Below are 17,331 nucleotides of genomic sequence, written 5' to 3'. Positions count from 1 at the left end.
CACTACCCCTCTATATCTACCAGTTTCAACTACCCACTTAGGAACAAGGTGTTCCTAAGTGTTAATGTGATTCTTCAGGGCAATTTTAAAGGATGCTAGTGATCCACACTCCTTTATGACCAAGGACTGTTCCAAAGTGTCCCAAGGTGTTGGCATGTGTGCGTGTGAGTTCGTGCGTGTACGTACGTGTGTTTGTGTCGCTTTTGCCGACAATGATTGAGCATTGTTTTACTAGAAGTGCCTTTAATAGCTAGCAGTAGGTCTATGCTGAAACAGAAAGCAGGGAGAAGAGGAGAGAAGGGTCGCACTGGCAGAAGAAAAGACTCAAACATCTAAGCAACGGTAAGGCCTTTCACTCACGCAATCTCTCTCTCTCTCTCTCTCTCTCTGAGAAACTGCAGTGTTGACATGTTTTCTCATTATAAGCGACTTTGGCCAGATTTTCCTGTTAATTCTCTAGTCGTGGGTTGCTTTTGTTTGGGCTTGTTTCTGAAGTGTAGTTGCTTATTTGGCCTTGCTTTCAACATTCTTCTCGACAATAGCTAATGTAATGCTAATACTAATGTTCAAGTGGTGAAACTGTTGGGCTTGTTTTCATAGGCCTGGTCGCTTGTTTCATTCACAGAGTTTGGCAATCTTCTCTCTGTACTTTTTAGAGCGACATGGGCCACCAGAACCCATCAGAGACTTGCTCAGTACGCTGCCTGTGCTCTAGGGAGAAGCACCTCCTTGCTCCCGTGTGTGTGCGTGTGCGTGCGTGTGTGTGCACACGACAGCGCGAGCCGCTGTTTCCACCGCGTGGTCCACGTTGAGCTTTGCAATCCCTTTATTTTAGTCCTATTTTCATTGAACGGAGTGAGCGCATATCACACTCGTAAAGATTATTAAATAATTAATGCAATGCGATGCAATGCAAACAGCGTCTCTCTCTCGCACGCGCGCGCACACACACTGTGTAGTGACACAAGGAAACAGGCATGTCCTGAGCTCGTCTGCGGGCTGCCTTGCGAGTCGTGCGAATGAATGTAGAAGTGTAGACTGGCGTCGCGTCCATACTGTTTGTGTGTTTCTGTCTGTCGGACTCGGAATAGGATTTTAAAAATGACAGTGTTGTGTTGTGAGAGATTTGGGATTTCTCCCAGTTCTCCTCTGTGTTGTGCAGTCTCCGCTCGAGCGGCTCGGCTCAACCAATCAAGAGCAGGAGCGCTGCTAGCCCTGCCCATAGGTTCCCAGAACTCAAGTTTAGTTCTACCTCAGGAGCAGGACCGAAAAAAGGTTCCAGGAGGTTCCAGGAACCTCGTCTGGAACCGGGCCGTTCGCAATGGAAACAAAACCAGAACCAAAAAAATAGGTTCTGGTTCCTGAAAGTTCTGGTTCCACCTTGCAGTGGAAAAGCGCCTTATGTTAATGCTTAAATAACACTTTATTCCTGATTAACTAATACATCAGTTAATCATGAATTAATCATGAGTAATGTTGGAATAGCTATTACTTAACTAACTTAATCTATCAGTAGTTAAGACTATGTTAGTTAATAGTTAGTTAACATCAACCATATTATGGGTGGTTTGTAGATCTGTTTTTTCTCAACAATTCTATGCCCAGGATGAGTGCTTCATAGGCGAGTAGGATTAGTGCATTGACCCGTGATACTGGTTGGTCTAAAACTTCCAGGGGTCTCCCATATTGGACCAGAAAAAACTGATCTACAAACCATCCATAATATGGTTGATGTTAACTAACTATTAACTAACATAGTCTTAACTACTGATAGATTAAGTTAGTTAAGTAACAGCTATTCCAACATTACTTGATGATTTCTCATGATTAATTCATGATTAACTGATGTATTAGTTAATCAGGAATAACGTGTTAGTTAAGCATTAACTAAGTGTATTACTTTGTACCTTAAAGTAAAGTGTTACCAAAAAAGATAACAGATAAAAAAAGATCCAAAAAAGAACAGATCTGCAAGCTATAGGCATAGCATCCTGTTACGGTGTCACCTACTGACATCATTTTGGATAATTTCTGCCCCTAGTTTCCGTGAATCTTTTTACTATTTTTACTATTTACACATTTTTCTACTCTTTGTTGTTGAAAGGAAAGTGTTAGAATTATACGTGTGTGTAATATGTGTGTGTGTGTGTGTGTGTGTGTGTGTGTGTGTGTGTGTGTGTGTGTGTGTGTGCGCGCGCGTGCGTGCGTGCGGAACGCATTCGGCAAATTTGTTTCTTTTAACTGTTTTAAATTTGTTTCTTTTAACTGTAGCTATTTACAATCAACGCGTAGGCCTACTGTAGCCTATTGAGAACTGTCACAACAGTTCACAACTCTTGCTGCTGTGTTTGCGCATTGTTGTATTTCTCCCAGTAGATATGGGAGTTTTTCATCATTGGTCGAGTTTTCAAACTCACTTCGGGTGTGTGTAATCTGTGGGAAGTATAGCCTAGGGTGACCAGACGTCCCAGTTTACCCGGGACAGTCCCGTTTTCAAGCTGCGTGTCCCAGTGTCCCGACAAATATCTCTAAAACACTAATATGTCCCGGTTTTCAACATTCACTGCAAAATTGTCCTGGTTTTCGCCAGAAATCAAATAATAGTAGCTGTTTTTAGTGGTTGCATAGACATTTATCATGTTCTTTTCATGAAAACATGCTCACCTAACCAATCAGAAAACATGAACAAATTCATTGCATGTCTGAATTCAACACTGAGCCTGTTTGTCAATCCCTCACTACCTGTAGGCCTATGCAACCCTGCGTTGTGTATGTGAGCGCGTGCACAAACGTTAGAGAATGGGCACGCGCGTGCGCGGTAACGTGCGCATTGCTTTGAGGGTCCCAGTTTTAGGCAACAGTGGTTTGCGTCCCAGTTTGAGCGGCTGAAAATATGGTCACCCTATAGTATAGCCGTTTTCCAATCCGAAGGGTTTGCACTTTGAAGTGCGCATTTGAAGGGCTATGACGTCACTGGGCCGCGCCAAATAGCAATCTACAAGCTCACAATGCGATTGAACATTCCACAGTTAAGGTCTAATATTTCTATAATTGCTGTCCTATCCTTCTATCTTCTGTATAACTGACTAGCTGGAGCAGGAACACAGTTTGTAAATATGATGCCATTATGACAGAATAAACCATTAGCCCTGGATCAAGAATATCATAGATGTATTTTATTTACATTTTTATATCATCTATAAAATACATCTTTGATAGCCTTGATCCTATGCTAATTAACCCCACATTAGGAGATCCTGGGAAGGCAGACAGACAGCTGTCAATCTGGGCTGGGGCCCTCACCAGTTAAACAGGCTACAGCTGGTGTTAGGAGTATAGGCCTACATGTTATTGAAATGGAGATATTGTAACTGAAAAGTGTTTGTAACAGAAAGGTTGATTACTTGTTTCTTGTTGTGGGTTTAGGCTATTGCTGATGAGTTCTATTCCCATATACACAAACAGCTTTTTTCACATGCTATGTATTATTCTTGTCATGTTTTACTATTTAGAAAAATATTTTTTAAATATTTCAAATAGCTGATCTAGAAGCTCATAACGTGTCGATGTAGATCGGTTATTTGAAGTATTTCAAAATGTTTTTCTTGGTGTATCTGTATTAAGGCGCTTGCCCATGGCCGTTTGCTTTTTCCACAGAATGCTGAGGTGACCCGACCAGACCAACGCATCGTCACACAGAAGTCACATAGAAGTAGGTCAGCTCTTTAGGTTTGCATAGCGTTTCGATTGGCCTACGGGATCCATTGTTCCTCAGGTTTCACTCTTAAGCCATCTAGGCCAAGAATTATTGAATGCTTTATAACTATTGAAAAATAGCAGATATACAAGCTCGCAGCGTGGCACCGAAATCATGAAGATTTGTGCAAATCTTTCAATATATATACAGTATATACTTTTAAAGCAAACATTTGTAAGTAAAATATTTGCTTCTGGGAGGTCCCTGATACAATCTTTTCGAGATGGGGGTCTGGGGCCAAATACGTATCATTTTGGGGGTCCTTCACATGATAAGGTTTGAGCACCGCCGCCATGGAAACATATCCTTTTCAAAAAACCTTAGAGGGATTCAGAAGACATTTATAGAATCGGGTCAAAATATTCAAAGAATTGCACAAATGTTCAAGATTTTTCAAAAAAAGCAGGTCTACAAGCTTGCAGCGCGGCACTCTTGTAGAGCTTGTGAGCTTGTATATCTGCTATTTTTTAATAGCTAAAGCATAAAGTGCGTAAAGCAATAATCTGTACCCGGTCTAACTTGGTTGTGTTCAAGCTCTGAGCGCCGCCCATACAGCATGGTTCTAGTGTGTAAACACTCAGTGACTAACTTCATCTCGCTAATGTTATTGGTTTGCAGAAGACAGTATTCTGGAAGGATTTATTTTTTGATTTATACCTCGTGATCTGACTCTCTGAGTCGTTCTCGGGCACACAATTTTCCACAGGCCCAACTCCACACCACTCCACACCACACCGCCCACTTGTGTGAGGCTTTCCACTACAAGGAACTGGGTAGAGTGGTGTGAAAGTGGTACTAAACAGGGTACTAAAAAGTATCTACTCAAGAGTAGGTCTGAGCAAGGCCAAACAGGGCCAAACACTTCATAATGACTGATCACTCACTGACTTTTCATTTAGACCACCAGGATATAGTTGTAATACATGATAATAGATTATATTGTGTTATAACCACTATTATAATCTATTATAGTGTATTTTAATTATCATATAATACATTAATACTTTGTAATGTATTATAATGACAGTTATAATCCATTACAGTGCATTATAATTAGGATAGTTGTAATAGAAATGTATATTGTATTATAATCACAGTTAAAAGGGTCAATTTGTTTCTTACCGATAGGGGTACTTTTTTGTAATGGAAAATGTAGATATTTTTATGTGGTGCGGTGTGGTGTGGTGTGGTGCTAAAACTGCAGTCGAGTTGGGGCTAGAGAAAGACGCAGCGATGATGTCTTCTCGCAATGGAACAGCCGGCGCTCGTCTGTGGTAAAAAATAAAACCCTGCCGCTCACGAACGCTTCTTACCGTTTGTGAACATTCTGTCCAAAAAGTAAAGGTCCTATACACTTCTCTAAACTGTTTACGTTTCAAGCGTGGAAGAAAATCCAATCAGCGCGTTGAAATAAAGAGTTTATATCGCTCATTTTGTCAGTTGGTGCATTCTTTTCCTCACTATTATTCGTTGTGTCTATACCACGTGACCAGGGGAGGTAGCGTCTGTAAAAACAAAGGACCGACTGACAAAAATGAGCGATACAAACTTTATTTCAACAAGCTGCTTCGATTTTCTTCCACGCTAATGACGTAAACAGATGAGAGACCGGCATAGGACCTTTACTTTTTGGATATAATGTTCACAAAAGGCAAGAAGCGTTCGAGAACGCCGGGGCTTTGTTATACTACAGACTAGTGACCGAGCTGCGAGATACGCTATATCGTTAGCTTCACACGCAGTTTACAGCGGCTAACGGCTAACGCTAACGTTAGCTAGCGCTAGCTGCAGGCTAACGTTGTATAAAACGCGACCAAACTCTATTTTTTGCTCTTCTTCAAGCTCACAACGCGAGGCGGTTAAGCGTAGCCTGTAGATTGTGGTTCATTATCAGAGTTAGATGATCCTTCAATCTGACTGAAGTTACACAAAGACTCGACAATGTTATATAAAGCACAGTAATACATTCACTTCAACCTCGTCTCGTGTTGAGCAGTTAAACCTATTTGCTGCGTACGTCTACAAAAACGTTCATATTTCAAAGATAAAGTGCTTACTGAAGTCTCACGGATGACACAATATGGTACGCTCAAGCAGAATTACCCGTATCTTTCGTATTGTTTAATAAACATAATTTTAATCCGATCAGACGCCATTTTCTGTTGTTTTTCAGCCATGCGACCCCATCGGTTGCGAGGTGTACTGCACTTAGATACATTAATACCTTTTTAAGGAAACGACGACCGATTGGATTAAAATGCTCCTCGTTAAATAATACGATCATTACGGGACAATCTGCTGGAGCGTACCCTATGGTGACATCCGTGAGCCTTCACTAAGCAATTTATCTTTTTAATTTGACCGTTTGTGTAGACGTACGTAGCAAATTGGTTAAACTGCTTAACAGCAGATCGTGTTGAATTCACGATTGCCGCATATCCATTGGTTTGAAAATGTATTCATTAAGATGGATAGAGGGCGCCCCCGTGTGGGTTGGTGAAAGGCGTGCAGGAGGCGTTGTGATGCTACGAAAGGAAGGACACTAGCTTGCATGTCTCGACAAACTTGTTTCTGTTCTCTGTAGAGCAGGGGTCTTCAACGTTTTCAGGCCAAGGACCCCTTATTTGAGAGAGAGATGAAGCAGGGACCCCCACAACCTGTTCATAGATTCCATATAGTTTCATCGTTTGACAGCACAATCGTCAGTGTATTTTGGATTCATGTCAATTTGTGTTTTCAGATATTTAACCACTTGAACCGTCAATACTTAATAAACTTGACCTTTCACTATGTACTTGGTCTGCTCTTTTTCCCCCCTACACCAAACCTCTTTGCCGAAAACAGAAGATCTACAACTGCGAGGCGTTGTGAGCTTGTAGATCGGTTATTTTTGGCTAAAGTTCTCAGAATATGGACGCTAGGGTTCAAGTGGTTAATATAAAAAAGGAGAAGAAAAGCTTCTAGCACACAAAGATTTGGAGGACCCCCTGCTGTAACTCTGAGGACCGCCTAGGGGTCCCGGACCCCCTACACTGAAAAAAAGAAAACGTTCAGATAACGTGATTCAAACATGGAAAGTGGTTCCACATGATCCAATCATGTTGGGGCAGCGTGATTCAGCTAACGCAATTGAAGTTACTAGTAAATGTTTCAATCACATTATGGCATGTTTCAATTACTTTTTGGCTACGTGATTCAGCCATGGTCGCACCTGATCCAATCATGTTGGGGCAACATGATTCAGCTAACACCATTCAAGTTACTAGTAAATGTTTCAATCACATTATGGCATGTTTCAGTCACATTATGGCAACATGATTCATCATGGTTGCACCTGATCCAATCACGTTGGGGCAACGTGATTCAGCTAACATCATTCAAGTTGCTAGTACATGTTTCAGTCACATTATGGCATGTTTCAATCGCATTATGGCAACGTGATTCAGTCATGGTCATTATTCTAACTACATGATATGATCATATTAGTCCAAGACAATTTGATCCATGCAAATAAATGTTATTTTCTTAATGCAGTGGACATTAATAACTAATAATAATAATAATAATTAATAACTTAATACAGGGAACATTAGTCAACTCAAGTCAATTTTATTTATTAAGCACTTAAACATATAAAGCACATTTAAAACAGGGCTTACCAAAGTGCACTAATGAAGTGCATTACATTAACAATAAAACATGTTTTGTAAAAACATAAAAAATAAAACATTTAAAAAAACTAGTAACAAAACATGTATGTGCATACAGGCAAAAATACATCCAACATTTAACATTCAATTGTCTGACCATTTTTCTTTTAAGTTTCATAGAGTGCAGATGCTCTTACAAAGCAAGGACTAGCCTGTACATCCTATGTAAACACATTACAATGAAAAATCTCCCCGCTGTCCCATAGTCAGATTTGTTTGAGAAAAAAAAAATACTCTTACTGTAAATACAGTACAAAACATTTTAGTTTTTGTGATTACAACTGGTCTTGTTTTTGTGTTTCAGACTGTGTGTGTGTGTGCGTGTGTGCGCGCGCGTGTGTGTGTGTGTGTGTGTGTGTGTGTGTTCAGTGAGGACATGGTCAAAATGATCCTGGGGGGGGGGGGGGGGGGGGGGGTTGAACTACTCACTGTTGGATTAGTTGGTCTTCAAGCTTTGTGCTTTGTGGGAGAGGACCTGTCCATCCAATTCCATTATAATGTTCTGCAGTACCTCAAATGTGCATTTGAGTTACTGTGTGTAACTCAGGTTCAGGGCGTAAATGAGTCCCAACAACATGGCAGTTGCAACGGACACATTATCCAGGTCTTGTATCACTGTGACTCCCTCAAGGACAATTCTGACATCGTCCTCACTGGTGTTTTTGAGTACGATGATCCCCATTGTCGTCTTCTCCATGGCAGCCTCACTGACCGTCTCCTCCACATCCTAAGTGTTCAAAAAAAGGCATCATTAGTTGATCAATAATGAGCTTAATATAAGTTATATTAGCTTGTGAATTCCATCTGTGAGTAATGAGATGCAATCTGCTTTGAGGCTGTATCACTTTAGAGCTTTTACCCAGTATCCAAGTCTAAAGTCTGATTTTATTTGGCTGTTCGTGTCTCACACCAACAACCTCACAGTGTGTTGTTAGGTTGTTGGGGTCTGACATTTACAGTATACAACTATGTTATGTGTAAAGTATGATCAATATAGGATTTGAAGCAATAATTCAGCCAATTTCTCTGCAAACTATTTAGTTGAACAACATTTTGTGTGTGTTTAAGGATTTAGAAGGCATTTTTTATAATCAGTCTTATGTCTAAATATGGGTTATGTCACAAGTAGCTCTGGTCCATAGCTCCACTACTATGAATCTGCCTTTCAGTAGAGCTATAGAAATCAGCTTCATCCCCCACCACCCGACCAGCCTCTCTTCTGTTGTGGATATCACATGAAGGGTTTACCAACTCACCAATACAAACACGACTTGTGTGATTAGAAAGCCTACTGTCCTTAGTGGAAGCACTCTGAGCCCCCCACATGTATAAAATGCATTTTTTGGGGGGGCAGAAAGCGATTGTTTTTCACCGGAGGAAAAATATTCTCTATAGTGTGTGCCAGCGCCTACGTCATTGTAGTCCTTAGTGGCCATTTCTTGGGTCAAAACACAGGTGTTTCAATTGTTTGATTGCATAGAAATAATGCTATAGTCTAATCAGAACACCTGTGTAAGGCTGTGTTTACCCAAGAAATGGCCACTCTTAGAACTACATTTGGCACACCCTATAGAGGTTTTCTCTTGGCAATATCGGTAGATTACAAATGCACCAGTGGTTCCTCTAAGATATAAATACACAGTACAGTCAGTCACTTACTATGAATTCCCGCACAAGGTCTGCAGGATCCTCGTTGAGGTAGATGCAGTCCTTTATGCGGTCCCTTCCTGCGTCAGGGTCATCCTGAAAGATAAGGGACAGAACAGAACATACACTTAAAAGTCAAATTCATAAGGGGTGCTTGCAGGTTAACAGGTTTTCTAAATATGGTCAATGTACAAGCTCACAATGCATCACATGAACCTGTAGATAGATTATTGTCCAGACTCGCAGGCCCTGAACCAGAGCTTAATTGTACAAAAAAGAAATGTGACATAAAACATACAGAGATACATGCTGCAGACATTTGAGTGTTTATATACATATACAGTAATGGTCAGGAAGTACACACACATCCCAGTCAATTCCAATTCCAGGTGCTCAAACAAACAAAATAAACTGAAAAAGGAGGAAGTTTGCACAAGATTTTAAAAGCTTATACTTGATGAAGGCCACAGAGGCTGAACCATATGTTTTTTTTCCACTCTGATAATTAAAGTTGTTTGGGAGCTTTTAAAACGGTGTGCATACTTCCTTCTTCTTTGTTTTAAGCATTATGTTCTACTTTAGCAGATCTACAAGCTCGCTCGTAGAGCCATTTCATTTAGCAGAGCTATTTTTTTTATCGTGAAAATTTGGCACAAATCTTTGAATATAAATTATTTCAGAGCAAATGTTTTTAGCTCAAATCTTTGCTTCTGTGCGGTCCCTGGAACATCATGTTTTCAGATGGGGGTCGGTGGCTTGACATGAAATAGTTTGACATAGAAACCTATGTTTTTCAAAAAAGAAATGTCCTCAGGTCTAAATGGGTTAGGTTAAGAGAACTTACTGTGTCCATGTTTGTCATGGCTTTCTGTTTTCTTCCTTTCTGCCCAGTGGTGGTTTCAAACAGCGTCAACAGGTTTTCAGAGTACAGGTCCAGCTGTGATAGGAACTTTGACTGCAGAGGCATATCTGAAAGCACACAAGCACACAGCACTTTTTTAGAAAATTTTCATTGGTATTCACAATTAAGTCACATACTGTATGCTGTCATAGCACCTAGTTCACAGTCACACTAACCTCCTTCACATCAAAGAGAGCTGCCCATCTTGTTGTGAACTCGCTGATCATGGGATCACCACTGGCAACTTGTTCACAGCAACAGTCACTGAAAAAGAACAGGATGTTGAAATTAATGAATCCAACACATGTGGTTGATGTCAGACAGAAACCTTGCATCTCTGCATATATTGATTATTTGATCATTTTAATAAATTAATTCCACAACTTATACTTCATCACATCATTGTCATGTTAAAGTAGGGAAACTCAGTAATGCATCAAGTCCTTAGCATGTATTGGTGCATGTGTTGGTGATTAGAGCAATGTACAGCAACAAATATATTTCACCTATAATATGCAAAATAGCGTGGCCATATTGAGTATGTGGATTTGATTTATAATAAGTAGATCATTTCATAATTAAGGTTTAGGGATTAGGGAAGTAAGTACTCACCACAAGAAAATGAGCCTTGATGTGATAAAAAACAATCTTCAGGACACGACTCGAGTCACTACAGGTTGTTTGCCTGAAACAAATAGACATAATGTCGATTCAACTGTCGATCTGTACTTACTCATAGCGTGGCACTCGCTATGAGCTTGTTGATCTGCTACTTTTCAATAGCTACAGTATAACATAATGCTTAAGAGAGTGCTTTTACCAGCTGAAGCAGGACAGATTGGAGACCAGAAAGGAGTCTTCCAGGACTCAGGGGTTGCGTGACTGGAATACAAGAAAGAAACAAGTGTCATTCTGTAACATAAAACTATTTATATATTTATATTTTATTTTATATTCATTTTATTAAGAGTACAATTACCAGCATTGGAAGCAGGACAGATCCGAGCTGAACACAGGTCCGTCAGGAGGTTCTGGAAAAATTACAGGAAGAAAAATTGTCAAGATGTAGGCCTACAGTCAGAAACAGAAACATGTTAGATAATGGAATAGTCACCAACATATCAGTGCAAACAAAATAACATAGCTATTACAGGGATACAGAAATGCAAGGGGCCAGTTCATAAAATAATAGTATTAATGACTCCCTAACTTATTTTATTTGCATTTGCATTAAATGATAGTTTGAACCCAATGGGCCTGTAACTCTGAACATACAAATGGACCTTGGTTCCATTTACACTCTCAGAGTTACATTGACAATGATTTTACAATATAATGATAGATTGGAACCAAATTGACCGTTATTGGTCTGTAGCCTGAGTGCACAAATGAAACCAAATCGACCCGTATGGGTTCATTTGGTTTAATTTGTACACTCCCAGAGTTACATTAACAATGATTTTTTACAACAATGATAGTTTGGAACCAAGTGGACGCTTATGGGTTTTAGCCCAACTCTGAGAGTGTACAAATGAAACCAAATGGACCCTGAGAGTATATGGAACCAAATGGACCCTTATGTATTTTAGCCTAACTCTGAGAGTGTACAAATGAAACCAAATGGACCCTTATGGATTTTAGCCTAACTCTAAAAAGAGGTTTTGGCTAATATAAATAAGTGGTGGACGTCTTTAGGAACCACAGAGGTTTTCATTACGACTTTACAACAATAGTGACTATGAACATGTCGAGGTTGAACATGGCCAAATAACAAACTAATCATCCTATAAAACCAGGTGAAGTGCAGCATGTAGGCTAGCCTGCGTTAGCATAACAACACCACCACCACCAGTGTGAGATAGCATGATAATTAGCCTTCGCTAGCATCACTCTTATACTGCTTTGAACGTTCCCGTTCGCCCCATTTTTGACGGCCCGATAATGCCAATTGTACGTTCTTTGGCTCGTTCTTTTGTACCTTGGTTTGATGTCTGTAACCTGTTGAGGTGTCGCGCGGGTGTCTACCGTTGAAACAGCTCCCATAAAAGTACTCTTAAAATCCAACTGGACGTTAACATCAATGGAGTCACAACACTGTTCCATGTGTTTTTCTCTGGATCTATTGCTCTGTAGCGACTCATCAGCCTTGAACAGCCTTGACAAGCAAGCGTCGAGCTGAGACCATTTTCACATTAATTCTTGCATGAGGCTGCCCCCTACTGCTGGTAGAGCCACGGCACACTCTTTAAAGGGGAAGACCACCCATTTTCAATATTCAACTATGTCATTAATATACCTTAGAGGAGTTGTGTGGAAATAGAAAAAACGTTCCCCCTCTTCTGTGTTGCCTAGAACTGGAGGATTTATTTTGGGGTTTGTATTGTAAAGTACAATGTGTGATGTCATCAAGTTGTACTTTACAATACAAACCCCAAAATCAATCTTCCAGTTCTAGGCAACACAGAAGAGGGGGAACTTTTTTTCTATTTCCACACAACTCCTCTAAGGTATATTAATGACATAGTTCAATATTGAAAATGGGTGGTCTTCCCCTTTAAGAGAACATTTCAAAAAAAAAAAGAATACACTTGTCTATATCATCGCAAAGGTAAGGTGCTTTTGCTGGCACAAAACCCAATAATAAATAACAACATCTGGCAGAATAAGAGTTAACATAACAACACCAGAATAAACACTTTGGGACATAAGAATAAGATTCATAACCTTACCTTAAACCTTAACACTGCCTCTCTCCTTAACACGGTTGCTGAGCTGCTCTCTGCTCTGTCTGCCACCAAGAGGGAAAAGGGACTGGGGAGGGAGGGAACTAGGAGAATTCTTTGAAAGTCAACTGTAAAATTATACTATAAATTGTATGGTATATAATATAAACTATGGGCTAACATTTCCATGTTTTTTTTACAGTAATGCATAGGCCTATCTATTTTTTTCCATTATCTTTTTGTTTGTTTTAAGCAACAACAAAAATCTATATTTGCACTACATTTGACTAGGGCCTTCAAATACAGTACTTTAACTTAACAGACAGAAGGCAAGTAACCTTTTTATTTTTGGAAAATATTTGAAGAAACTAAATGTGTACTGTCTCTTTAAAAGTGTAATTTATAACGCATAGTACGACGGTGTCACGCAACAAAAAATACCCAAATCAACAAGCTCACACAGCGTCTGCTCGCACCGCGTTGTGAGCTTGTACATCTGCTATTTTCGGTAGACTGAGAAGTCACGCTGGCGACGCTAGACGGAGTCTGGACGGAGTCATTTGCACGGAGCGATATTATAACTCTGCGGCGGGGATTTTGAGTATCCCAAACGGATTATTATCAATGGAATCATTCATATTTTCAAGCACCATATAGGCTACTTTGGGTGGAAGAGAACGGTTGTCGCGCTGCTGCAACAGCCAATGGCCCGACGCTGCCGTTGTTTCAACTCGTCGCAGACATTCAAAGTTATTGCACAGCACTTCTTGGGTGGGTCTTATGTGATGCACTAGGGACAATTAGTGCCTCCGCATTATCGAAGTGTTCCCTCCCGAGCTTGTAACCGTGGCCGTGCTGCATAGCCTATTGCATTTAGCTCTCCCCTTGTCTTTTCTAAAATGTAACCAAACTTTTTAGTGTTTCACGAGATCAACCATTGTTCCACGGCACGCACTTGCAAAGCACACAACTATCAATGATGCAATGTAGCCTACCTCCCGTCCCAGCCCCCTATAGCGGTCCATGACGTGACGTTATGACGCTTACCCGATAACAAGCTCGACAATTAAAAGCTTATTGATACTCGGGTCTCGATAAATTCAGAACCGGGTTTGTAATGGACCCGGTTTTCGGGCTCCATCCCTAATGCCGACAACCTCTGGCTCCCCATTTTCATTCTTCTCAGCCGTGTAGAGTAGATCCCCATGACTTTGTCTCTGCACCTTCAGTAGTGTTTGAGTCCTACCAAACACAAACAAAGAACTCTATAAGCAAAATGCTGAACTACATAGAGAGGAAAACTCTAGACAAACATTCTTCATAAACTACCGTTTTAGAGAAATAGACCAAGTGTTCAGTACATAATATAACACTGTTCCAACACTACATAGGAAACAGTGATAAAGTAACTTACAAGATGAAGAGCATGTGATAAAAGTACCTGGACAATCTGTGTGAGGACATGGTTAACAAACACTGACCCTAAAATTCCCATGATCCTGCCACACAATGCCTGACATAGTTTTGCCATAACTAATGTATTCAACTGCCAATGCTTATTCATAGATTGTTTACCTGATTGTCGATCGCTCTGTGCACGCTGCGCGAGTCCATTGTGCACCCAGCCGCCGGTTCATGGCCGCCCCATGTGCACCAAACTGCATTCTTTGCATAAACCTAAAAATGAAAATAGAGACAATTAGCAAATGTTGCATTGAATAACGTCTTTTTTACAACAAACAATGAACAACAAACAACAAACTTTTGATCGCAACTGTATAATAGTAATGCCATCTTCGACAACCCATTTAAAATATAGCTTTTTTTTCTAAACTAAGCTTGTAGCAAAAGTTATTTAATGAACATAGGCTGGAAAATGGGGCACAATTGTGCCCATATCACCTTGTAAGACAGACAAGCACTTCAGTCTCTTTTGCTCTCTTTGTAGGAGCTAGTGTTCATAAATTGATTGCTGTGTTACAAGCTTACTTAAAAAAATAGACAAAGAGTACACTATAGATCAGTGGTTTTCAACCCCTTTCATACCAAGGTCCATTATTTATTCAGCAACAGACCACCCTTTTATTACACTCTCAGACACAAAACATAATATTTTCTAAACCAAAATATATATATATTTTTTGTAATGTTTTTTTAAAAGATGTTTCCTGTGTCTATTGTAGGTGCAGCCTCTCAACCAGCCCAACATCGCCCAGAAAGGCCGCTGTGTTTCCTGTCGCTCCAGTGAGATACGATACGGATACGCGCCAGCAGGGGGCAGCAAAGACCACATCTGTGTGGACGGAAAGTGGACCAAACTCACTTTCAATGTAAGTACACACACACACACACACACACACACACACACACACACACACAACCCCCTCCATTGGCCCCCAACGTCAAGACCTGATGCCTGACGCGGGTCAGCAGGGGTCAGTAGGAGGGACACGGGCACGAAGCCTGTGTCCCTCAGGTGTCCTAAGGTGCACTGCAGTGATGCCATGGAGAGAATGCTCCAACCTCCTATCTCCGTGGAGCCGTTGGAGCACTGGGGGGTCTGGCCCTCTTCTTGTGCTTTGCTTCAAGGATAAGCCTTATTGTGGTGGGACCAAATAGCGTACAGTACGGTATATGTGCCTCATTCCAGGCTTCATCAAGCCAACTACCTTCCATCTATTGTGTTGCCAGCAGCCCTCAGTGCTGTCCACCCATCTCTAGTTGCTGTGTGTGTTCCTACAGAGCCAGGTCCAAGCTTATCAGTCTTCCAGACCTTCCTTGGGGTCAATTATTTTTTTCAGGCCATGAACCTCGATTCACACATAAAATCTGTAACACGCACCTGTTTTCTTTTCCCACCTTAGGAATATTGCGAAACTTAGGTTGGTTGATTGTTCATTCAGACCTAGAAATGATTATCCATGCCTTTGTGTCCTCCCACCTTGACTATTGCAACTCAGTTCTCACCTGCCCCAATAAAACTTCCATAGATCAATTCATCCAAAGCACTACAGCAAGACTGTTAACTAGGTCCAGCAGAAGGTGTCACATTACTCCAATTTTGGCCTCTTTGACCTGTCACCCAAGAAGGTGACAGGTCATCTGTTGGCATGTTGTCCACGACCTGGGCATCCTCAGCTTCAGTTGTGAGCATGAATACAGACCATGTCTTGTGCATAGTAGGGTTTGATACCTTCAAGGCTTGTCCCAGTTTTAAAGTCACCAAGGTGAAGGGCGGAGAGACCAGTTCTCGTAACGTGGTTCCCCCCTGGACAGCAGATCTGCTCCGCTGTTCAGGAGGCCCGGAACATGAGAAGCCCTGATCCACTGAAGTCGACCATGGCACCAAAGTGTCAGGTCCCGAGCTAACCTGTCTAGCTCTCGGGACCTCAGCCCCCCCTGTTTGTTGACATAACACATCGTAGTGGTGTTGTCCGTCCTGAGGAGGACGTGCCAACCTAGGATCAGGGGTTCGAAGTGACAAAGGGCCAGCATCACCGCCATCAACTCCAGGTAGTTGATATGGTAATGTCGCATCTCCGGGCCCCAAAGGCCCCGTGCTGTGCGACCTCCTAAGGTCGCGCCCCAGCCTGAAAGGCTGGCGTCCGAGGTGATCACCCTGCGGTGAATCACCTCTCCCATGCTGACTCCGGCCGACAGGAAGTCGGCTCGCCGCCAGGGTAGCAGCGCCTCCACAGCCCTGAAAGGGACCTGCACCAGAGCGCGACCCTCGGTGGACGGAATCCGAAGGGATAACATCCACCTTTGAAACTGTCTCATGTGGAAACGTCCTAGCTGCACCAGGTGCAGGACTGAGGCCATGAAGCCCATGAGGCCCATGACCTTTTCGTAACGGACCGAGTTCCCCGTCTGGAAGAGGGCTGCGCAGGAGAGAAACCTCTCTATCCTCTCCTGCGAGGGACGGGCGATCATAGACTGTGAGTCCAGAATGGTCCCCAGAAAGTTGGTTCTCTGTGAGGGTGTGAGAGCACTTTTCTCCAGATTGACGCAAAACCCCAGAGACTGCAGGTGGTCCATGACCAACCTGGTGTGCCGCGCCGCCTCCTGCTCGGAGCTCGCGCAAATCAACCACTCGTCCAGGTAGTTTGCAATCCTGATGCCCTGGCGCCGTAGTGGTTCGAGCGCTGTCTTGGTCACTAGAACGAAGACACGGGGGCTCAGCGACAAGCCGAAGGGGAGAACTGTGTACTCGTACACTTTCCCCTCGAAGGCGAACCTGAGGAATTTTCGGTGAGGAGGATAGATGGAGACGTGTGTGTACGCATCTCTCAGATCCAGAGAGGTGAACCAGTCGTTCACTCTCACCGAACGCAGCTCCAAACATGTACAATTATGCAATATATAAGGTGCTCACCGCATTGTCGAAACTCTTTATACCGACCCGCAAACTCCTCGTCCTCGCCATGTGTTAATCCATGTGTTTCCAATAAATTAATGTTTACTCAAACTCCGAGTCTATAGCGTTCACTCAGCACTGTAGCTTCTTCCGCAAACAAAACCATGTCCTAGTATGAGAGCGAATAGCGAAGGAGATAAATGTCATGTGGGCCATCTTGACCCAATGAGATTACA

General features: G+C 41.9%; 1 protein-coding gene across 1 annotated transcript; it reads right to left on the bottom strand.

The window, feature by feature from the left end:
• Positions 1-7,996: 7,996 nt before the first annotated feature.
• Positions 7,997-12,118, bottom strand: LOC308286377 (uncharacterized protein; the record flags this gene model as incomplete). Its single annotated transcript, XM_080727373.1, has 8 exons — positions 11,994-12,118; positions 10,995-11,046; positions 10,836-10,897; positions 10,628-10,700; positions 10,192-10,279; positions 9,959-10,083; positions 9,127-9,210; positions 7,997-8,194 (listed from the first exon to the last, which is right to left on the bottom strand). The coding sequence occupies exons 6-8, from the start codon at positions 10,079-10,081 to the stop codon at positions 7,997-7,999; spliced, it is 405 nt and encodes a 134-aa protein (XP_080583499.1). The 5' UTR covers positions 10,082-10,083; positions 10,192-10,279; positions 10,628-10,700; positions 10,836-10,897; positions 10,995-11,046; positions 11,994-12,118.
• Positions 12,119-17,331: the final 5,213 nt, after the last annotated feature.

This window comes from Nannobrachium achirus (assembly GCF_963921795.1).
Source record: "Nannobrachium achirus genome assembly, chromosome: 6".
NCBI classification, from domain to species: Eukaryota; Metazoa; Chordata; class Actinopteri; order Myctophiformes; family Myctophidae; genus Nannobrachium; species Nannobrachium achirus.
This window is presented reverse-complemented; position numbering and strand designations above follow the sequence as displayed.